The sequence below is a fragment of the Marmota flaviventris genome, chromosome 10 (assembly GCF_047511675.1).
Source record: "Marmota flaviventris isolate mMarFla1 chromosome 10, mMarFla1.hap1, whole genome shotgun sequence".
NCBI classification, from domain to species: domain Eukaryota; kingdom Metazoa; phylum Chordata; class Mammalia; order Rodentia; family Sciuridae; genus Marmota; species Marmota flaviventris.
Window position 1 is genome coordinate 106,771,137 of NC_092507.1, and position 24,628 is coordinate 106,795,764.

General features: G+C 45.4%; 1 protein-coding gene across 1 annotated transcript in view; it reads left to right on the forward strand.

Moving 5' to 3' along the window:
- The window catches only part of Vangl1 (VANGL planar cell polarity protein 1), a 52,819-nt gene that overhangs the window by 11,140 nt on the left and 17,051 nt on the right, over positions 1-24,628 (forward strand). Inside the window, exons 3-4 of the mRNA XM_027940217.2 lie at positions 5,303-5,435; positions 9,659-10,266. Coding sequence (XP_027796018.1) covers positions 5,303-5,435; positions 9,659-10,266 — 741 coding nt within the window. The remainder of the gene's footprint in view (positions 1-5,302; positions 5,436-9,658; positions 10,267-24,628) is intronic.

Consider the following 24,628-nt stretch of genomic DNA (forward strand, 5'->3'; position numbering starts at 1 on the left):
AAGCCGAGGCTTCTGATCAATTACTCAAGGAATTGTACTGAATGCTGCTCCGAGAGGACCTCTAAGTGGAGCAATGTGAGCACAAGGGGTTTGGAGGTGCATTTCATGGTTCTTTACAAAACACCATTATCCTTGGGGGTGAATTGTCTGACTGTAGGCAAAGCCGGGTACAGAAACTGGAGGGGAGTTGTGATCTACAGATAATGTGTGCTATGGAGTGCTTTGCTAGGGCATAAAGAATGTTAAGCAGTAATTGTACCTTCCACAGGCATGAGAGCAGGCCTGAGACACAGCCAAGGACATCTATTTTGTCCCAGGAGATTCCCTGGGCAGGTTACTCTCCTCCGTGCCCTGTCAGGTGTTTGAATGGAAGAGCAAGAAAGGGGAGGGCCTTGTCGATTTGGTAATTTTAGTACGATTTCAACTCAGGAATAATAAAGTGCGCCAAACATGGTATGCTTGATGACATCATGATCATCTTGGAGAGCTGACAGGTGACTCTTGTAGCAAAGAGGCTGTTGGCCTGGTTTGGTGATGCCTGTGGTCTCCAGAGATTGTCCAGTTAACTTCAGCCCACCTTACCTAACCCGGGGGTTCAGAGCGTAAGTTTCCTAATTTAAACACAGCAGCTGCCAATAATATGAACAGCCACTTTGGGAGTCCCTGCTGGCTCCTCCCATGGTCACAGCCGTCCTAGGAGGGTGGGAGGTGGTAGCCCATGTTACAGATGATGAAACCAAGGCATTGTTGCCTGAAGTTACAAGGTTTGTAGAGGCACCCTACAGATTTCAGGCTCATGATCCTTCAGAAAGGAAATGCCACTTTTGCAAGGGAAGTGAAGGGCAGCTGGTGTGACTGATGTATTAAGGTGCATCGTCCAAAAAGGGCTGCCTGGACAATGGAGAAAATGGTACTTTTGTTCTGAGGCCACTTCAGTTCCAGTTTGCCCAGTGCTCAGCCCTCCTACCCCAGGCAGGGCCCAGAGGAAGCAGCCAGCCAGACCCAGCAGTCAGTAGAGAGAGGACAGGTAGTGGGTGGTGGTGGAGAAGGAAAGGGAGGAGTAACCGGTGGGGCTGGCTTTCCCCAAATAGAAATACACAAACAACAGAAACAAGAGTAAATAATCTTCCCAGGAAATTCCAAGAGTAAGTGGAAACAGTATGGGAATTAGAGGATTCTGGCTACATACTGAGGGGGTTGGTTACAGCAGCCCCCAAGAGCTCAGCTCCAGAATTGGCCTCAATAGATGCATTTATATACACACAAAGGTGCAGACATTTGTAGGTGCCTCCTACACACTGCTGCTTGTTCTTCCCACCATCTAATGCACGTGTACACACACATACACACACAAATATACTTATCTTTGCTTATATGGGCAGAGGGTGTGTGGGGATAGATTTAGAGATAGAGATATGAAGATTCCCTTAGATGATACAGCTGCTCATCAAAGGCACATAGGTGATCCAACCAATTAGGCCAAGTTGGAAAAGTCTGTCATAAGTATGTATTTATTTGTAACACCTCATTCATTGGTTTGGTAAACTGTTTACTCCTCTGATCTCCTATTGCCATGCTCATAGACACGTGGACCCATTGTCTCCATGAATGGGGAATACTTTCCCAGAGGAAACTTGGAAGCCTTAGAGATTCCTTGGAGTGACAGCATCGAGAGCATTTGGGCCCCTGCTGCCAGGAGGTGGCCACTTGCAGTTCTGCAGACTGGAAAGCACTGGATGGATGGCAATATTTTTGTTGGAAGTCGCTCTTAAATCCTACCCTGACTTAGTACCTGGAACAGTCATGCAGGAGTAGTGATTTCTGTGAAAGCTGTATGGTGGGTTGTGTGCTTCCTTCATAACAAGACCAATACAAAGAGCCGACCCCCTGGCACAATGTAGGTGCACTGATAGGACCTGCTCTGTGTTCCCCTCAATCGACCTATGTGTTATCAGCTTTGTGTCACTGTGACCAGAATACCTAACAAGAACAACTTAAAGGGGCAGAGATTATTTTGGCTCCTGGTTTCAGAGATTTAGTCCATGGTGGGCCAACTCCACTGCTCTAGGCCCAAGGTGAGGCAGAATATCATGGCAGAAGGATATGGTGAGGGAAGCTGCTTAGGGCAGGGTGGCTGGGAAGCAGAGAGAGAAAGAGAGAGAGAAGCCAGGAAGGGGCCACAGAGAAGGTGCACCCCTCCAGGGCATGCCCCTAGTGACACACCTCCTCCAGCCATGCCCCACCTGCAACATTAAACCATTAGTCCATTCAAACTAGGATGGACTGATTGGGTTACGGCTCTCGCAACCCAATCATTTCACCTCTGGCTCTTCTTGCCTTAACACAGGAGCTTTGTAGGAAGCACTTCATGTCCAAACCATAACATCCTGCGTGGAAAGTTCTCGGCTCTGGGCAGCCTTCATTCCTGGTTGCACACTGTCCTTCACCTACTTTGCACTATTTTAATAAGGAAGCACTGTGCGTTGTGTCATGGTGCAGCTGAGCATAGGCTCGTGGCTCCCATTATGTAGCCCCTGCTGTGTGCAAGGCATACTCTGTCACTCCAGTAGCCCCCTGCCCAGGGCCAGTTGGGTTGGAGAATCTTGGGGGAAATTTCTTAGACTGCCTACATCCTGCACACCTGAGAAGCTGGTGGAAAATATGGATTCCTATCATATCCCTTCCAGATAAATCCCTTGATGGTGGAGCCTGCCAGTCTACCTATATCTGCACCCCAAGTGGATTCTCTGTACACTGGTGTTTGAGAGGCACTGGTTTCTGGCTCTGGAGGATGGAAAACTCCCCTCAAGTTATCAGATTAAGGGTTCTTATCTGGTTTTCCTCAGATGTTACCAGGGTAGTTGTTAGACAGTCGTTCCCTGTCTGGGTCCTCTTGGTTTCTGTAGGAGCCAGGCTGGGTGGGTTGGGGGTTGGGAGAGAGCAGAGAGTCTGTTTCCAGCCCTGGGCGGTTCCCCCACCTGCTCTCTGCCCTGCTAGTGTGCAGGATCCAGGAATTGGCACTCAGTGAAAGATTTTGATTTCCAGTGGAATTTGTGCTGTCACAGGATTTGACCCATGGGACTTGTGAATAGAGAGATGGGTTAGGGAAGCATGTGACTTGGCTGACGGCCGCGGCAATGATAAATGTGGCAGCAGTAAGAGTAAGAAGGGAATATGTCTGGCTGCAGGTACGACCTACCAAAGAGACAGTTCTGGCCCTTGTCTGACGACTCATTCTGAAAACTGGCCATGCATGGGCGAATCTCTCCCACGTTGTTTATTGCTTCTCACACGGAGTACCTTTTTAAATGATCCTATTAGACAACAGAGAGTGTGGGGCACACAACTTTGTGCTATCTAAGGTCACAGTGCAATCAGGACTCCTAGTAGTATCTTTAAGGCGTAATTCATAGCTCTTGTAGCTTTGACATATGTGAGGGTATGAGGGTGAGCATCGGGAATTTTATGCTGTAAAATCTTCCAAATTGTTTTTCAAAACACTGTAGCATCGTGGGTTTGAATAGAGATAGTGGCAACAGACCTGGATTTGGATACTACTCTGCCACTTCCTACACCTTTGGGAAGTCACTTAAATTCCATGGACCTCAGCTTTCTCATCTGTAAAATGGGAACAGTAATACTGGCCTCAGAGGATTATAGCTAGGATTGAGTGAAACTATCAAGCACATAGTGAAGTGCTTTGAAATTGGAATGGGGACAAAGATGATTGACGTTGTGTTGTAATATCTTTGGGTGAACAAATTCGCCACTTATATGACTTTTTTCCTAGTTGCCTGGTTGAAATAAAGAGTTAACCAGAATCTGTCTATTCCTAGTTCTATTCTAGGGATAGAACTGTTTTTATTGAAAGATCCTCTGCAGCCATGGGTGCCTCTTGGTTCTTAGAAAGAATTATCCAATGCTTATGATAAGGTACAAGTTTGACATGAAACCTGCACATGGCAGTTTTTGCTTTTTGGGTTTTTGTTGTTGTTGTTTTGCTAAATGGTGGGTTAGTAGAAGATCTGTGTGGAAAGGAAGGGAGTTTGATGATGTGTTGATGGTTCTGTTTACATCTCTTTCTCCAAGGTAACAAACTCTGCTTCACAAAGTCAAGAAACCATTCTTGGTCTTTAATAATAGTAGTGATATTATTATAACAGTAGGCCACAGTGGCTACTATGTACTGGGCATATGTACATTATCTATTTTTATTGTTCCCCATTTCCTACATGAGGAGATGGAGGTTTTAGAGGTTGTGCAAGGTCGCACATCTGGTAGGGACAGATCAAGATTGGACTCTTTGCACAACCTTTATGTGCAATGCTTTCCCTGTCTTGGGAATGAGGGCAAGTGGTCATAGGAAGGAGGACTGATGTCAAGTGGCCTACGGGGACAAGAGGCTAAGGGAACTTATTGACTATTGACCACTGAGGGGCTGGCTCTATTGCTGGGTCGCTCCTGGATTCACCATTGGCAGCTGGAGGCTAGAGTGCTACTTTCCATAGGTGGTTATTGACCAGATTGTGACCTCTGGGCTTGGCCACAGTGATTGATTGATTTGTAACTTCAATATTAACCCCCACAGTGGGGTGCCCTTTCAGTCAGCATGGGAGACCACCCAGAAAAGTTCATCTGGGTTGAAAGTATGCCGCAGTCTGCTCTCCTTAGGAGGCCTGAACACACACACACACACACACACACACACACTCCTGGGTGTCATTTGTCCTAGCTTTGTTTGTTTCTGCGGGTGTCTTTGAGTTCACCTAGAACCTATGGGAATGACTTTTAGTTTGGAATTCGTAAGAATTAGGAGAAAATGATTCTCTGTCCTGGTTTAGAGTTTCCTTTCTTCTCTTGTCCAAAAGTATAGGGTGACAATGTGTCCCAGATTTTTTGGGGGGTAGAACAAAGCTTAGATATTCTACAGTGATGGCCCAATAAAATCCTAGAAAATTAACTTGGGCAAATTATAACCAAGTCAAGTGAGTAATTATTACCATAAAATGTGCCTCCATTTCAGGAATTGAAAAATTTGAGGCTCTGGAAAATTAAGACCACTGTTGATAGAGGAGGAGTGACAGTCTTTGTGTCAGGTCTTGGAATGGCAGAAAGAAAATACTAAGTAGGGAATAAAGGACACTTTACTCTTTGCAGGGGGTGGGGATGGGTGGGTATTGGTGCTGTGTGTGTATACGACTTTCCTAAATTCAAAATGAAACATATAATGCATTTTGATGAACCAGAGAGTTAATTACTGTGACATGAAATGTGCTCGCTGTTATCATTTTTTGTCCCCCAGGGAGAGAACTAGAGAGAGACACAAATCACCCCGAAATAAAGATGGCAGAGGGTCAGAAAAATCTGTCACCATTCAGGCTCCCACCGGAGAGCCCCTGTTGGCAAACGATTCTACTCGGACCGAGGAAGTTCAGGTAAGGCTCACAGGTGGTCTGTAAGTATACTGCTGCCCCTTGACCACGTCTCTTTTCTGTAAATGTTTTCCTAAGTCCTGTTGCAATAGGTTCTCTTGGGTTTTTAACCTTTATTTTTCTAGCATGTTAATTAGTTTATCTATGTCCTGTGGTTTCTTGTTGGTCTAAGGACAGCCTGTCCCGCCATTGGATAGCTTGGGGATTCTCCTGAAGTGTGACTGGTTGGCCTGCGTTGAATGGTGTTGGACAGAAGCCAGGACTGCTGACGACGGGGCAGGGAAGGGAAAAGTTCCAGGCTGGAGTCTCCGGAGACTCCTTCCAAAATGGAACAGTATTAGGGCAGGAATCTCCGTCTCCAACAAGGCTAAGTAGTGTTGGGAAGATGAGGAAAGAAGTTAGGACAGCTCAGATGTACTCCTGGACATGTGAAATAAACCAGGGGCTGGACACTCAGGCCTGGTAGGGAAACAGGATGAATGAGGTACCACCTGGATCAAAGAGAAGGGACAGGTATATATCAAGCAAGCTTTGGGTGGTAATGGCCTCTGTGATCCCTCAGCATGAAGACCTTGGGATGGAGAGAAGGATCTATGACGAACTGGAGAAGTTGTTTCCTCTTCTAAGGGACAGCAGCTCTCTCAGCTCCAGAGACTTCCTGCTGCTTGGAAATGCAAGGACTAAGTGCTGATGGGTGTTGCAGTGTTTAAGAAAAGTCAGGGGGCTGGGGTTATGGCTCAGCGGTAGAGCGCTCACCCACCAGGTGCGAGGCCCTGGGTTCGATCCTCAGCACCACATAAAAAAATAAATAAAATAAAAAGTATTGTGTTCAACTACTTCTAAAAACTAAATATTAAAAAAGAAAGAAAGAAAAGAAAAGAAAAGCCAGGCATTAGGGTGATTAGGAAATCACCCAATTTTGAAATATGGTCAGTTTATTTCTTTATTGAAGATATCACTTGGGTTCTTCTCTGGGCCCCTGCCTGGCAGCCTGTTGACTTAAATCAACATCTGAGCTAGACTCAGAAGCATGCTTGCACAACCGCTGCACCTCCTGAAACACATGCGTGTCCAGCCTTGCCTCACACAAACAAAGCCAAGTGTGCACACACAGCTGTAAAGATAGAGGGCTGAAGATAAGCCTGTATCTGAATACAACTGTAGGTGCACAGAGATAGGCGCTTATAGTCACATCCACGGACAGAACTGGCAGTTCCTCAGAGCACACATGGTGCTCTGGGATCCCAAAATGCAGGCGTGGGTTGAATGTGGGGTTTGTTCAGTGATGAGCAAATGCCTTTAGAACTGTTGCACTGCTTGCCTTGGCTCTGAGAGGATGGGTGGTTGGGTGGATGGATGGATGGATGAATGGACAGATGAACAGATGGACCAATGGGGCCAGTCCTAGGACTGGACCTTCATTAAGTGCTTTAGGACTCAGCTTTCTCCTGGAAGTGGATGCTAAATGCCATGAAGACATTTCTTTGTTTGTAGCTTCTCTACACCGTGTACTCACTGGGAAGCTGTTGATGTTTACTGCAGGGTGATGCGGTGGGGAAAGCATTCAGAGGTTGTATACCTCAATAGCTGTATTACCTTGGGCAATCAAGTGGAGTGGGCCTCTGCTGGCCTCATTGAAAATCTGGAGGATTGGATTAGAGGAGTTCATTCCTTTTTGTTCTAAAAACCTCAGGCTTTGGAGAAACATTTGTACATGTACATTTTGTTTTAGGCACAGATGTGCACAAATTCTTAAACTGGACAAGAGATTTAGTAACTCTTTGGCAAAAAAAAAAAAAAAAAAAAAATGAACAGCTACATCAGAGCAATGTGGTTGGCAAGAAAATGATCACAAGGTACTAATAATTACTTCAGCATTGATTTGCAACTTTTTCCTAGCCCTGATACAAATCTGGAAGCCAGTGTTTGTCTTTATGAAGAGGGTTACAAAGTAAATTGTTTCCTATAGACTGTGAACTCACCTGTTATTAAGCAAAATTTGTTTGTCTTTGAATTTGTATCTTTCTCCCTGGCTGATGTATTTTTTCTTTTTTTAAAAAAATTGACCTAAATTTATACACAGAGAAATAAAGCAGATCTTAAACATTTCAGTGAGTCTTCATAGATGAATTCACCTCTACAACCCACACTCTTCACCACAGATTCTCCCAGGCCTTTCCTGGTCAATCCCTATCCCCATCTCCACCTCTCCAAGGCAACCACTGTTTTGATTTCTATCTCTGTTGGATGAGTTTTGTCTGTTTTAGAATTTAATGTAATTGGAATCATATGATTTTTTTCCTCACTCAGCATGATTTTGACATTTATCCATGGTTTGATATGTTTCAACAGTTCATTCTTTTTCATTTTTTGCAGAGTAGTATTCTATTGTATGAATTTACTGCAATTCTTTTTTATCTGTTCTCCTGGTGGGTGGACATTGGAGTTGCACCACTTTGGCTGTTCACAAACAAAGCATTTAAGAACATTCTTGTACAAATCTTCTGGGGACATATGTTCTAATTAATTGGGGGTAAAGCTTAGGCATAGACTTGCTGGGTCACCTAGTTAAGGGTGTATTCAGATTTCTGTGAAACTGCCAGGCCAGTTCTCCAAAAGTGTTTTATCAACTTAACACGTCCACCAGTGATGTCCAAGAGTCCTGGGTGCTTCTGGTTATTCGTAGGAATGGCCTTTATATACTTCTTGGCCTTTATATACTTCTCATTTTCCAAGATGAAGGTCTTTTGTTCATCAGTTAGGACCTTTACCACCACTGTCACCTCTAAACCTGGCCTGTCCATTTCATAAGTCATGGGTCATTTTGTTTTGTTTTTTAATCATTACTAGATTTGGAGTTATTTGATTATGAGAGATCTGTATACCTGAGTAGATTTCTTTAAGTTGATGTCCTCATTTTACCCATCTTGCTGCTGTGACTCAGTGTGTGTGTGTGTGTGTGTGTATGTGTGAGAGAGAGAGAGAGAGAGTTAAATCATATGCACAAATCTCTGAGGCAAAACTTCTTTGGACTTCATAGCTTTTTGGTCCCTTCTTGCTTTATTGTGCTTTGGAATGAAGTCACAGCTGCTAGGGAAATAGCAGGCGTGTTTGAGACCCTAACAACAGGATCTTGTTAAATGAATAGACTAATTGCTCCAGCTAGCAACTACCTAGAAGTTTAAAAAAGAGAGAGAGAGAAAGCAAGAGAGTAAAACTACAGGACAATAATGCTGGTTATTTGTATGCTCTAGGTGTTTAGTTTGCCCAGAACATGTGTTTTGGAAAGAATTTCTGAGCTGTCCTGGCATAAATAGATTCTTGAATTTGCTTAGTTTGGTCAGTGAAAACTGCTGTCAGCAAGTGCTTTATATTTATATTGCTACTTCCTGAGAGGGTCTTACGACATCATACAGAGCTTTTTTTTTTTTTAAATGCATGTACCAGCCACAGGTGAGCTTGGATTTCTATAGTGATGTAAGTTCCCTTTCTGTGCCACAGAGCTATTGCTCCACAGAGCTATTGGAGTGTGTGGTAATGTTCCCCACTTCCAGAATTTGGACTTTGTAAGCTTTTAGAGGTCTGCATGCATTAGGAGGAAAACACAGGGAGCTTCTTCTGTAAGTGATCTCTCACAAGGTTAATCCAACAGCTGGGTCTTTATTGCAGGGCAAATAGCCCCAGGCCCAGAGCTTCTTGAGACTTGTCAACGGCCAGGGATGGTAATCAGAGTTATGCTAATGAATCACCCAAACAATACAAAGATTTAATTATGTTTTTCTCTGTTTGGAAAGGTAAATACAAGCCAGCAGAGCTAGGGAAGCTAAGGCTGAGGATTACAGATTCAAAGCCCTCCTCCCCAACTTAGAGAGGCCCTAAACGATTTAGCAAGACCCTCTCTCAAAATACAAAATTAAAAGGGCTGGGGAATGTGGCTTAAGTGCCCCTGGGTTCAATCCCTGGTATCAAATAAATAAATAAATAAATGGTATAAAAATTTTTTAAAAAAAGATAAATACATGATACATGTTGAAGATTTCAGTGAAAATTGTTAAGGTTTAAAATTCTTCTATTGCATGTTTATTCAGTTCCCATTTTCTAGAAAGCCCAGCATGTAGAGTTGGGTAAATGGGGTGCATTCTCCACATACACTGTGTCTTCTGGTGGCTTTTACAAATGACCTGCTTCTTTGGGCTCATCATCCTCATTGTCGCCTCTCCCATCAGGATGACAACTGGGGAGAGACCACCACAGCCATCACGGGCACCTCGGAGCACAGCATATCCCAAGAGGACATTGCCAGGATCAGCAAGGACATGGAGGACAGTGTGGGGCTGGATTGTAAACGTTACCTGGGCCTCACCATCGCCTCGTTTCTGGGACTCCTAGTTTTCCTCACCCCCATTGCCTTCATCCTGTTACCCCCGATCCTGTGGAGGGATGAGCTGGAACCTTGTGGCACAATCTGCGAGGGACTCTTTATCTCCGTGTCATTCAAACTCCTCATTCTGCTCATCGGAACCTGGGCCCTTTTCTTCCGCAAGCAGAAAGCCGACGTGCCACGGGTGTTTGTGTTCCGAGCCCTGTTATTGGTCCTCATCTTCCTTTTTGTGGTTTCCTATTGGCTTTTTTATGGAGTCCGTATTTTGGACTCTCGGGACCGAAACTACCAGGGCATTGTGCAATACGCGGTCTCCCTTGTGGATGCCCTCCTCTTCATCCATTACCTGGCCATCGTCCTCTTGGAGCTCCGGCAGCTGCAGCCCATGTTCACGCTGCAGGTGGTCCGCTCCACTGATGGAGAGTCCCGGTTCTACAGCTTGGGACACCTGAGGTAAGGGCAGGGAGCGTTCAGGAGGCAGAAAGGCCAACTGGTATCCCTGGAAGACAGCTGGTCGTCAGTATGACAGATGCACGTGCCAGGACCAGGGCTGGATTCCTTTCTGGTTTGGGGGAGGAGCTGTGTGCATGAACCTGTGTATAGGTAGTGGGGGTGTCTCTGTGCATCGGTTAGCTGGACTTTTGGATGGGGCCAGCCAAGTCAGGTTTTGTTTTAGTTGACTTTTTCACTGCTGCAACTAAAAGATCCAACCGGAATAATTTTTAAAGGAGTAAGTTTATTGGGGAGGTGCGAGGCTTACGGTTTCAGAGGTTTCAGTCCATACACAGCTGGCTCCATCCCTTGAGACTCAAGGTGAGGCAGACATCATGGCGGAAGAGGGTGGTGGAGGGAAGCAGCTACACGATGATCTGGAAGCAGAGGGAGACTCCATTCCCCCCAATCAGCCATTTCATCCAGCCATACACCACTTGCCTCCAGTTACCATTCAGTTAATTTCTATTAGGGGATTAATTCACTGATTGGTTTAAGGTTCTCATAACCCACTCATTTCCCCTCTGAATGTTCTTTCATTGTCTCACACATGAACTTCTTTGGGGAGGTCTCACATCTAAACCCTATCAGGTTTTGTCAGGACTATTCTCAAAACTTGTGGACAGCTTTCTAAAGTGGTGCAGAAAGGGTGTACCTAGTGATGACTGCCTGCCTTGACCATGAAATTGTCTTCTGGGCAGTGCATAAAGTGACTATTAATTCCATTTTGCCCCAAATGGTTCATCTGGTTTACTGTGGTATTCCAGTGGAATTATTATTCATTCCTCCCTCCTTTTTTTTTTTTTTTTACTCTCAGAGATATCCTGGTTTGGGCAGTAAATTATACGGTCACACTACTGATCCTCCAATAAAGAATCAAATACAGGTTAAAGACTCCCAGATGTGTACGGGTTGAGTGTTTTGAAAATATGTTCATGAGAAAAAGTTAGAAATCAACTGGGGTGTCATAGTTTAAGCCTCTGCATAAAAATCCCATTATTTTGGGTTAGCTACAAGAGTGAGAATCGTCATTTATTTTATGGATAAATAAAGGTAAGCACTTCATATGAATTACATATTTAGTCTTCACAGAACCTGTGATACAGGTAGTGTCAATCCCATGGTTGCAGATAAACTGAGGTTTAGGAAATTTAAGTAATTTGTACAAAATAATATGACTAGTCTTGTTTAGAATTCACTCAGATGTCACGGCTGAGTTAACGTCCCATTGTGGCATCTCTCCCTTGGTGTTAGGAGCTTATTTTCCCTCCACAATGAACTCCCTGAGGACAGGACCTGGTTCTTACTCTCCTGGGGTCTTCAGTGCTCAGCATGGAGCATGGCACATGCTCAGATGGTCCCTGGGATGTCTGACTTCAAGCTTCTCACTCCCCAGGCCCTTCTGACTCCTGGACAGAATGTGCTGATGTGTGTGATCTGCAGTAGTGAAGCTGGCCAAGTGGCCAAGGTCGGCAAGGGCATCTTGGTGAGAAACAGAACAATTGGCTTTGTTTTGGCTAGAGCCCAGGCGGGTGGCTCAGCCCCCGTTTGGAGTCAGGTCACACTTAAGCCATTGAGTTGGCAGTCACCTCTTTCATTCCTTTGGTTCTGCTCCTACCACACGGAGGACTGGGTGACTTAGCGTTCAAGGTTACTTGCCACCCTAATTGATCCTCAGAGGGAATTGGTGTCTGATTCACATGCTCTGCACACCACATATGGTGTTTTGAGGGTTTTGAAGATGACTGTGTGGCTCTGAAGGCAAATAAGTCACTGCTATATATTAATCTCAGTTTTCTTTCCATTTTGGAAAATGACCCGAAGATTTGTGTTAAGTACTTCTGTGTGCAGAGCCCAGAACTTGGAACTCCAGAGACACCTGGGTGACTGCCTGCTTTGTATCAGGACTCTTGGGGTTTGCAGTCATTTGGAGAGAGACCAGTGATACTGCTCTGTGGCAGATAGTTGATGAAATAGGCCTATAGACAGGTGACGGGGACAATGGATAGGAGATCTCAGACAGTGGCAGTGACCAAGACCAGCAGGGAACAGTATGTCCCAGGACAGGATTTAGAGAAGTTAAGGCAAATGGAGAGACATCCAGCTGTGGGCAAGTGGAGAGAGGTAGTATTTGGAACTGCGTGTGAAATGTGAGCAGCCAGCGCACTGGCCAGGAGTGGGACCTACCAGGGTTCGGGTTTTTGGCCTTCATTCCTCCTTGGTGCCAATCTTATCTGTGATAGGAAGAGTGATACCTTTCTCACACCTAGGGTACTTTGTCTGACTTCCCCTCCATCAGCTCTCACTCCCTGTAAGTCTGGTCAATCTGATCTGCACTCCACATCTGAGTAGAATCGAGGGGAACAAATCAAACAGCCCCCCCCAAATGCCATAACCGGTGGCAGTCCTGGCATCTCACCACACAGCTGTACTGGTCAGAACGAGGAGGAGAAGCCACAGCAGGGCTTTGCTGCAGGGCCCGCAGGCTTGCTGCAAACCTCAGTCTGCTCTCACTGTGACCAACTACTGCCTGTCTTTACTTTCTAAAGCAAAGCCAATCACCCCAGCTCCCCAGGGAGACTTAGGCGTTGGCTAATGTCCAGCAGCTGAGGTGGGGAGAACGTTTGAATGGTTCTCGGTATCTTCTTTTCGGCCCCTCTTCCTCTTCCTGCCCTGTGTCCAGCCCCCTTTGTCCTTCCTGTGGAGACCCTGAATTATGAGGTGGAAAAATTGGCTGGGGAAGGAGAGATGTCTTTCCTCCCAATTAGAGCCCTCAGCGGGGCTGGATGACCTGTGACAGGCAGTCTGCAAGGGCTGGAGCAGAGTTGGCATTTCTCCTGGCACTGTGTGGGCCTGGTCACCCGCCGATCCTTGGGCTAAATCCGATCCAAACCCAGCAGTGGCTGAAAGAGTCACTGGGCTGGAAATATAACTTCTAAGCCTTTTTGTAAAGTATAGAGACAGGAGGAAAGGCACATGGGAACGCACAAAAGCCAGCCTCAGACATCAGAATAGCAGGTCTTCATCAGACCTGACCAGAATGACAGGCCGTTCCATTTTCCCTTTATGCAAAGCCTTCGCTGCACCAGCGACCTACTGGGCTTAGGTGCAGAGTGATGGGGAGTGCTTTTTTCCTGTTTTCAAAGATGGTTTCATTGAATGCACCGAGCTATTTTTGAAAGTTGTCAAAAGAATGCCTACTCTTTAGTTGTTTTTTTTTTTTTTTTTTTTTTAAGGAAAATAGGCTTCTTGTTAGTTCTCATAAAAAGCACTTGCTGTGGCCCAGCTTGTTGGCAAGAATAGAATTTGGGGCTTATTTGAAAACTTTTTTTTTTTAAATGCAAAAGGTTATTGTTATAGGATAGATAATGCTGCAAATAGATCAAGAGACTTCCTAACCTTCCCCCGGTGCCTTAGAAGTTACAGGAGCTTTTCATACCTTTGGTCTTAATTTACCCCACCTCAGGAGTCAGAGCAAGTTGGGTATAGTGTCTCCCTATTGCAGTTGAGAAGCTGATCTCCAGGTTAAGAGACCTGCTCAAGGTCACAAGGAGCCAGCACCTTGCTGTGCATCACACCCCCCAAACTTTCTAGAGCACTCTAAGCTCTTGGCGTCGTTGGTTCGCAATTCTCCACACACATCCCACAGGTCTTGCACCATTCTCCCATGGTTTGCTAACTTTTCTGCCATTTCAAGAGGGACAAGTGAATTTCGATCTGACTGTATTTGAAGAGAAACCCAGATGAATAGAGAAAAGAGACTGAAAATGATGTGTGATTATTCTAATTAAGAATTTCTAAGTTTTGAAATCTTTCAAGGAAAGTACTGTGAACATTGGAATGCCGACACTGGTGTCATTGCTTGAACACGAGGTGAAGAAACAGAGACAAAGAAAACCTCAACAGTGACTGATCACATGGTTCTGATCTGCCAGGACGCTTCTCCACTCATAACATGCAACTCGATCTTCACAACAATCCCGAGGGGAAGGCACTGTTATCCTCATTTTTAATGAGGAAACTGAGGCATGGAGAGTTAAGCAAGTTCGTAATGGAGGAGCCAGATTTTGAGCCCTTGGTGATCTGGCTGCAGAATGATCTTAAGCGCTCACCATTCTGCCTCTGAATGGAGGCTCATCTTCACGCCACAGCATGTGAGCAAGCTCTGGTAGCACTGTTGGTGAGCATCTGGTAGCACTGTTGGAGTGTTACCGTGTCCCAAGCTGGGTACTAGCTATTGTACACATTTTCTTTTTTCATTCAACTTTTAGCTTCAGGGCTGGAGTGGACAGAATGAAGAGGATAGTCAGGGCATTTTTTTTTTTTTTAAATAGTTGTAGGTGGACAGCATGCCTTTATTTTATTTGTTTTTAATTTTAGGTGGTGCTAAGCATTGAACCCAGTGCCTTCCATGGGCCAGGCAAGCATTGTGCCACTGAGTGACAGCCCCAGCCCTGGCCAGACCTTTTTGCAGTCTCTGCTTCACATGTCTCAGGAAGACATCTTACCCTTTACTATGTAACAACTACTTCACAATGTAATAGTTTAAACCAACCACCGTTTTATTATTTCTCGTGTTCTGCAATGTGGATTGGGCTCAGCCAGGAGGCTCTTCTGCTGGTGGTCCCTGTGTAGTTGAGTCAGCTGGGCCGGGCTTCTTTTCCTATCCTGTATTCTGAGGGGCTTTCCTCTCCATATAGCCTGTCTTTGTTGTTTCTACATTAGGATATTCACACTTCTTAAAGGGCAGCTCAGGGTTCCCGCTAGCATAACTCAGAAGCTTCCAGGCCCCTTAAGTCTGAGGCCTAGACTTGGCTGTGTTTTACTGCTATTACATTCTCTTGGTTAGAGAAAGCCCCAGCCTACCCCAGATTTTAGGATTGATAACTACACAGGTGGGGACTAAATCTAGGAAGCCTGCTTCAGTGTAGCAGACACCCACCACCTTGAGCTGCCATTCCCCGACTATTTATTCTTTGTTTGCACATAATTCTAACAGACTCAATTATTGGACTCTATGCCTTAGAAATGCCAGAAGTAACATGGAGGGAGTAGAATCTGCTTTCATAGACACCAATGAAAAGGGATTACCAATAGTGATCAGCAAGAAGAGGCAGAGAACCCACAGAAGTAGACACAATGTGCTGTACTCTGGGGAACCCCTATTCACGGTGACCTACTCTTTAGGGTTTTCGTATTGCTAAGTTTCATTGTAACTAATTTAGCAGGAGATGTTAACTGTTTGTTGTTGTTGGTTTTTAGGGGAGTTGCTGGGGATAGAACCCAGAGCCTTGCACATGCTAAGCAAGCATTCTACCACCGAGCTACATTCCCAGCCCCAATAAATGCTCCATTCATTGAGACCAGGAGTATCTCATAAATCGGCCCCTTGAACATGAACCTCTTTATCAAAGCTCTAGTAACTAGTCCTGGAACCTTCTGCGCTTTAGACTGATTCTTGGAGTGCTTTCAAACTGTGGAAGTTTCTGATTATGCATGATTGTTTTATTACTCTGTATAAAGGACTAGATATGTCCCCTACCCCCAAATTTATATGAGCTCTAACCTACAATGTAGCTGTATTTGGAGATGGGGTCCTCTAAGGGAGTATATGAGATTAAATGAGGTCATAGAATGAGAACCTGATTTGATAGATTAGTGCCCTTGTATCAAAGAGACACCAGAGAGCTTGCTCTATTTCCATATACCACCGCTGCCCCCAAACACACACACAAAAGAAAGGGCCACGTGAGGTCATAGAAAGAAGGTGGCCATCTGAAAGCCAGGAAGGGAGTTCTCACCAGGAGCCAAATGGCTTGACCTTGATGTTGGCCTTCTAGCCCTCAAAACTGTGAGAAAATAAATTTCTGTTGTGTAAACCACCCCATCTTGTATATTTTGTTAGGACAGCTCAGGCTAAAACAGGAATATTTGAACACCAGTGGTTTTTGACCCTAGAGCCCCCAAAATCAGTGCAGCTCAGCCCTGATGATACAGCGCCTCTTGTTCTTTCTCCGGCTCGTATCCACATCCTCCCAGCTTGAGTGGGGGGCCTTGCTTCTCAGGCTTGCACTTTGGTTTTCTAGTTAAAAACGAAGAAGGGCAGGTCTCCCAGGGAAGTTAAAGTTACTGCTGTAATTCCAGGACATTCCAGCTCCCCGTGAAATCTTATGTTTATGATTCTATGTGGAGTAGTATCCAAGCGGGCGATCACAGGGTTGATCAGACCTGACCGCCACACTGGGCCAGGCCCCTCCCTCCTGTGTTGGGACTGGCACCAACAGTCAGGGAGGGATCTCAGAGGCCCCAGAGCCATTGGCTGTGACAGCAGGGAGTGTTTTAAAATGACCATCAGAGGTTCTGGCTCATGTTACTGTGAACGTGGTTTCATATACAATGTTACTTTTAGAAATGTGGGGTTTTTTTTTTTTTTTTTTTTACTTTTGTAACTACTTTTCAATAAGGATAAATTCAGCAGTCAGCAATCATTGCCTCCACTCCCTAAAAAAAAAAATAAATAAATAAAAGCAGAAGGATAAAAAATGAATGCAAACTTAAAGATGCCGTGTGAAGGTTTCTGCTCAGACTCTTTGGCTGGGGGGAGGAGGGTTTGAAAGGCGGGAACGGAGCTGCCGTTTGTGGTCTGTGCTGTGGTGCCTGTTTGAAAGTGGCTTTAATGAGTGTGTAAGATGCCGGACACTGAAGCCCTGTGTTTATACAGCTGCCTCCTGGCAGCAGTGGCCACAGCTGGATGGTTTGTCACACTCCTGGCGTCTGCTCCCTGCGGCACACTGAGGCCCAGAGGACTCACCTCCATGGAGCACGCTGCCCTTGGAGGGGAAGCTGGTGTAGATGGCCCTCCTGGGGGCAGAAGGTCATGTCCCTGAACCAGGGCTGCTCTTTCCCCTCAAGGACTCTCTCCAAAGGCCTGGCCCATACTCTACACACTGATCTGCAGATCTGTGGGTGTGATGAGATATGTGCATGGTGGGGTGCTGACACTCAGGAAGGCTGATGGCCTGGGGCCGCCTTTCCCTGTCCTGCGAAGCCACCACCCAGCTCTGCTCTGGTTCTGGCCTGACCCTGTGTCTGTGAGCTGAGATCCAGTTGGACAGGCTGGTGGCCCTCCGACTCCGGGCCTTTCCCCTGTGTCCCTGCAGTCTTCCAGGGGCCAGAGGTGCTAACGTAGAGGAAGGTGAGGTAAGGAAGTAAGGATCTGGGAGGTGCTGTTAGTCTATATCTAGATGGACTTGTTAGAGCACCCTCCGCAGACGCTTGTCTTTGATCCTTGGATCTCTGCTGTTTATCTTGGTGTAATTCAGCTCTGTAATTTAAGACACTGAGAAAGTTGAGTTCCCATCCCAGGCAGGAGGCGTGGCCCAGACTGGACCAGGCAGGGAGGTGACAATGTGGTGGGGTCTGTGCTGAGGCCTGCAAACCAGCCTGCCAAGCAGACCAAGGCACAGCCAAGCCTGCCACCTAGGGGGATGTGTCTCCTAGGTACTAAGTGGGACAGGGCTCTGTCATCTCTGTTCTGTGAGAAGATATAACTAGAGCTGTTCAGGAGGAGGCTGTCTGCTCAACAGGGCTGTCCCCTCACTCAGAGCCCATGGTTGAATCGTGACAGCTTTGTGTTGTTTCACTCCTGAGACCCACAGAAGCAGGTCTTGATGTCACAGACTGCTCCTACTGTGGAGAGAGTGGTTGCCTCTGCACGTGCTTTGGGCGTTATTTTAGTAGTATTCAAGTGGGTGTTTCCCAAGGCTATACCATATCATTAGAAAGTTAAAATGGGGGAAAATAAAGAACATCAAGAAGTGCCGTGGGTGTCCTCCAGCCTGCACTTGGAGGCCATTCCATGATGACTAAGTCCTGTTGATTCTGTGCCCTTCAAGCTCTGGGATGAGATCTCTCAGGCTTCCACTCCGCTTGCTCGTCATTCGGAGTGGATGCCCTGCAAGGCTTGTCCACAGCCTCATATTCAAAGCAGAGACCTGCACACTTTCCAGCCTGCAGTGATCAGTTCAAAGAACCTGGGAAGCCAACAAGCCGGGGCACTTATAAATCCAGGTAACCAGGGTAGGGGTCTTCCTGCAGGCCTTGACTGCAGGACAGAGCCATTAATGTGCACCCTTTCTCAGGATAGTCATTGTGCCTGCTGTCTCAAGATCTTAAGCAGTGTGTCCTGCTGGATGTGTCCTGACAGAGTCCCAGAAAACTTAACCTTTCTCCCAGGTCAGTAAATGAGCCAATTGCAGTTGGTCCCCTCAGGTTCTAAGGTGATCGTTGCCTGTTATCTGTGTGAGACTGGGGTATGCCAACTTCCCAGATGCAACTGCAAGACGAACATTTTAATTAAAAGGCAGAGGGGTCGGGAGACGTAAACACTCATGTGTCTGGTTGTCAGTACAGACAGCAGCATTCAGGGGCTAATTATATTTGCTTCTCTGGGACTTGCAGGAACATTGCTGCAAGGGGTCCCAACTGACTGTCCGTTTTACTTCAGGTCTGGGGAGCAGTGAAGCCCCCCCCCCACACACACACACAGGTAGACTCGGCTCTCATAGACTTTTCTGGGGGAGAAGTGGCAGTTAGGTAAACATAGTCACCTGCTCACACTCCGTCCCACTGTCTCGTGCCTCATCCTTTTTCACCTTTGCGTTTGTGCAGAGCCTCAGTTGGCAGTGACTTAGCCCCGCCTTGCCCTCTCCTGTTCCCATTCCTTTTCCCCTAAATATACATGTGTTGGCTTCTTAGGGCTCCTGTAATATATGACCACAAATGGGTCCCTCAAAGCAGTTTCCTCTCTCAGTTTCTCAGAAATGTGAGACCTAGGTGTTGGCCAGTCCACGATCCCTGGGAGGGTTCTCAGGAAGAATCCTGGCCGGCTTCTTCCCAGCTCCTGGTGACGGCTGACAACCCTTGCATTGCTGACCTGCAGCTGCTTCACTGCAGTCTCTGCCTCCTCCATCCCTCTGTGTCCCCTGGTCCTCTAACCACACCAGTGTGACCCTACTTTAACAACATCTGTAAGGACTCTGTTGCCAAACAAGGTCACATTCTAAGGCTCGGGGTGGATATAGATTTCACGAGCCACTTCCAATGGGATGGGTTTCTCAAAGCTGTCCTTTGAGTGGATGCTGACCCCACTGCTCCCATTTTTGTAGATATTCAAGCTGTTTAACCCTGTATCTGCTTGCACCGCTTCCTCTGCCTGGAATTTGCCTTATAGCCTGTATTCCACACAGTAGGATCATCATTCATCTTTTCAGACTTAACTGAGAAACTCTACTCTCCCTCCCTCATGGATGTCAGCTAACCCCTCCACACGTCCTGCCACTGCCTCTGAATCTCTTGATTGTACTTGCTGCTTGGGTGGTTGTCACCACTGATTGGAGTGGAAACCTTTTTGAAGGTCTGACTCACATCCGTATCTCTGCACTTGGGACCTAGCAGGTGCTCATAATTCATAATTGCTTGGGATGGAGCAGGAGAGGCTGGTTATTAGGGTTTCTCTGAGTGTCAGCATCCTTCGTCGGCTCACAGGGTAATGACTACATACTCTAAAAGGAAGTCTTTCCAGATTTTACTGTGTGATAAGAAAACTGTCCAGTGCTTTTCCTATCAGCACCTACCTAGGTAATCAGAATCATGGCCTGGCATTGATGTGGAGCCTTAGCGTGCAAGATGGGTCTTCACATTTTCCACACGTGAAGAGAGCTATTTTTAATAGAGTTAAGGGGATCCAGTTAATGTTTAAGAAGTGGTTACAACTTGAAAGGGGCTTTTTCCAGGGCCACTTGGCTATGTCCTCTCTTCTCCTCCCTGCTCTGTAAGAAGTGAGGAGTTGAGCCTGGATGAACTCCAAAGCTCAGGGCTAATTTCTGACTTTAATAATGTGCACTAGTTTGATTGCAGAAGCCACATTAAAGTCCAGGGAAAAGTGAACAAATAGGATGTAGTTCACAGGAACCCTGTGGGTGTGGGCGTGTCTGTGTGTGAGTCTACTCACACTGGTCTAGGCCTCAGTGCCTTTATATGTAAAATAAAGAGGTTAAAAGGAGATGGTTTATGGGGCTGGGGCTGGGGCTCAGTGGTAGAGCACTTGCCTAGCATGTGCGAGGCACTATGTTCAATTCTCAACATTGCATATAAATAAAATAAAGGTTCATTGACAACTAAAAATATATATATTTTTTTTTAAAAAGGAGATGGTTTATGGCCACGGTTCTTTCCTTCAAGTATCTGATGTACTTTAACAAGAAAGAGGGACTTGGGCCCAGAGGAAGTTGTGGGTAGGCCAGGAGAAGAAAGATTACTTTATTTCCACGTGAGAGAGAACTTTCTTTTCAGTCCGAGGCTGGAGATCGTTCAAGGTATTATCAATAGGCTTGGTGTATGGATGGATTAGGAGATTAAGTCCAGTGGACTCCAGTTTTCTCAATTCTTGAATCTCTGGGTGAACTAAGATTCCCTCCATTTCTAGAATTCTGGGACCAAATGCCTGAGATAATCAACTTATTAGGAGGAAAGGTAGATTTGGGCTCACAGTTTCACTCCATGGTCACTTGGTCCCATTCCTTTGGACCCAAGGTGAGGTGGAACATGGCAGGGAGCACATGGCAGACAGAGCAAAGCGGCTTACTTCATGGCAGCCAGGAAGCAGAGTCAGATAGGAAGGGGCTGGTGTCCCACGGTCCCCAGCAAGGATGTGCTCCAGTGACCTAACTGCCTTCCACCAGACCACTCCTCTTACAGGTTTCACCGCCCCCCAATAACATCACATGGCCTTGGGGTCCATTTCAGATCCAGATCATAACAGTGATTCCAAATAGGTGGAAGTTGGATTGTGCTTTTATGCCCAGGCCCTGCATGAATTATCCAGCCACCAACCAGTCCCATCCTTGTTCCAAGATGCTCATGCCCATCATTAGCAATATGATTCATTTTTTATTTGTAGAATGCTTTGTGAAGTTACAAAATGCTTTCACTGGCATGATTTCATTTGCTCTTTTCAGCAACCACATGCAGTGGTGGGGATTCTCTCTCCATCATCCGCCAAGAAAGTGAAATGATTTATAGAGGGTTCTAGAGTAGCAAGATCGGGTCTGGAATCCAGACCTTCTGACACTAAGGTGCGTGCTGTTTCAACCTTGTGCACTGTGGACTCCTCCCTGGGGGGAGTTTTTATTTCCAGGAAGCTTACAGTTGGGAGGAAATACTGAAATAAAGAGTAACCTAACTTTATGGTCTCTGTCCCTAAGGATAGCCACGCAGAGGGACCCACCATGGCTCATGTCCTGTTGCAACACCCTTGCAGTGAGGCTTTGGTGGGGAGGTTGACGCAGGTACATATGGGAAACAGACTGGCCTCTGTAACTTATGCCAACTTATGCGCTTATGATGGTTTCCACTTATGAGGTATTTCCTTTGAGCCAAGCACTTTAAAAAATATTATCTTACTTCATGTTTAGAACAAACCTAAATCAGGCCAGCAGCTCCTCTTTAGGAAGCAGGAAAATAGATGGTGAACTCCCAAGGCTCCAGTATTTTTCCTGCTTTAAATGCCAATTAAATTTGAAGTCTTGGAAAGTACTAGAACTCAGAATCCCAGTAATAATTAAGCTCATGAACAACTGCCACATGCTGATGCAGGCTTAACCTGTATCTGTTATATTTGGATCCCGTCATCTCTTACTAGAATGTGCCATAGTGCCACATCCCCATCATTTCTGTAGACTTGGGAATATACTTCATACCAGTGAGTATTTTGGATCCCATTTACCATGGTATGACAAGGCATTCAGGGTTGCTGCTCCTATCCTGCAGATGAAGAATCTGAGGTTTGGAGAAATTAATAACTTTTTTTATGATCCAAGAAAAGATGAGAGAGCCTGGCTGCATGTTATCGGCACTATTTCTGCTGTGATGCTGCCTTCTATTGTCTCTGTACCAGCCCTTAGGTGGGCACAGAGCTTGGGGGAGGCAGGGGAAGGTACAGGTGTGTAGAACATTTTGGGGGGAGGAGGGGTTTGTGTTCTTGTTTTCTTAGTTTATCTTTTACAGATAGATCTTTCAGATTTTCTGGACTACAATTTGGACTATCTTTCTAGGTTTGTACAAAGGTGAGCCCCCTTCTTTCTTGTTGCCACTGTAGTCTATGGAGTTGTCAACACTGGAAGTGTTGTGGTTGTGTAAACACAAAAGACCACATCCTTTCATATTCCATCTTCTTTGTCCTTCAAATAAAATAGGCCATTTACCAGCAAATGCCATAATTTCATTCTTCTTTATGGCTGAATAATATTCCATTGTGTGTGTGTGTGTGTGTGTATGTATACACACACACACATATATACACATGTATATATATACATGTATGTGTGTGTGTGTGTGGAGATATATATATATCACATTTTCTTTATTCATTCATCTGTTGAAGGGCACCCAATCCCGAAAAGCCAAAGGCTGATGTTCTTTCTGATATGTGGATGCTAACTCACAATGATGGAGGGAGGGGGAAGAATAGATGTACTCTGGATTAGACAAACGGGAATGAAGGGAAGGAGGGGGAATGGGAATAGGAAAGACGGTAGAATGAATCAGACATTACTATCCTATGTGCATATGTGATCACATGACCAATGTAATTCTACATCATGTACAACCAGAAGAATGAGAAGTTATACTCCATATATGTATAATATGTCAGAATACATTCTCCTGTCATGTATAACTAATAATAACAAATTTTTTAAAAAAAAGAAAAAGAAAATAGTCCAGTAAGGCAAGCTGGTCAACAATGGGTTTTAAGTGAAGTCGTAGCTGTCAGATTCCTTCAGCATTTGTGCTGACCCCTTGCTCCCTCTTCCTTCCCCTGGGTTCCGGTTGGGCCCAAGCCCAACAGAGGAGCTTCTTTTCCACTGATGACACCACCCTCCTCTTGGTCCGTGTTGTCTTCATGCGTGTATCTGGGGTTCCTGTGTTTCTGTTTTCACATGTAGATGTTGAATGAATTTCTTTTGGTATGACCAGGCGTATCACTGCATGCTATTCTCCACGAATCTGTGTGGTCTGGAAGGTATATTTCCTTGGAGAATGGTAGAGGAGAATATTGGCATGTAATATTGATTGAGCTCAGGCTTCTCTATGTTTGAGCTCAGAGTTCTCTATCGTGGGAGAAGGCTTCTTGCCTGAGGCTTTGATGGAGCCATCTCCATAGTCTGGTTCCCCCTGACTGTAGTTCAGGTCTGCATGGGGTCTGTTGAGCCAGGTCACTGCCTTTGCTCTCTGAACATAATCATAGTAAGAGCAGTGGCAGTTTCTCACCAACTTGATTTTTCTCACCTCCCTCCTTGCCCAGAGATGACCTGGTCTAGAGATTGGGATTAGTGGAAGGGTTTGCCTTTGTTTGAAGGGCATCTGGGTTGGTTCCACAGTCTAGCTATTGTGAATTGCGCTGCTATAAACATTGATGTGGCTGTGTCCCTGTAGTATGCTGTTTTTAGTTCTTTTGGGTGTAGTCCGAGAAGGGGAATAGCTGGGTCAAATGGTGGTTCCATTCCCAGCTTTCCAAGGAATTTGGAAATTTGCTCTCCAAATTGGCTGCACTTATTTCCAGTCTCACCAGCAGTGTATGAGTGTACCTTTTTCCCCACATCCTCGCCAACACTTGTTGTTGTTTGTCTTCATAATGACTGCCATTCTTACTGGAGTAAGATGATATCTTAGAGTAGTTTTGATTTGCATTTCTCTGATTGCTAGAGATCATGAGCTTTTTTTTTTTTTTTTTTTTTTGTATATTGTTGATTGAATGTATATCCTCTTCTGAGAAGTGTCTGTTCAGGTCCTTGACCCATTTATTGATTGGATTAGTTCTTTTTTTTTTGGGGGGGGGGTGCTTATCTTAAAGAGCTCTTTATATACCCTAGAGATAAGTGCTCTCTCTGATGTGTGAGGGGTAAAAATTTGTTCCCAGGATGTAGGCTCCCTGTTCACCTCAGGAATTTCTTTTGCTGAGAAAAAACTTTTTAGTTTGAATCCGTCCCATTTGTTGATTCTTGGTTTTAATTCTTGTGCTATAGGTGTCTTATTAAGGAAGTTGGGGCCTAATTCCACATGATGAAGATAAGGGCCTACTTTTTCTTCTATTAGACACAGAGTCTCTGGTTTAATTCCTAGGTCCTTGATCCACTTTGAGTTAAGTTTTGTGCATGGTGAGAGATAGGGGTTCAATTTTATTTTGTTGCATATGAATTTCCAGTTTTCCCAGCACCATATGTTGAAGATGCTGTCCAAAAGATCACAACTGTTTGTTGTTATT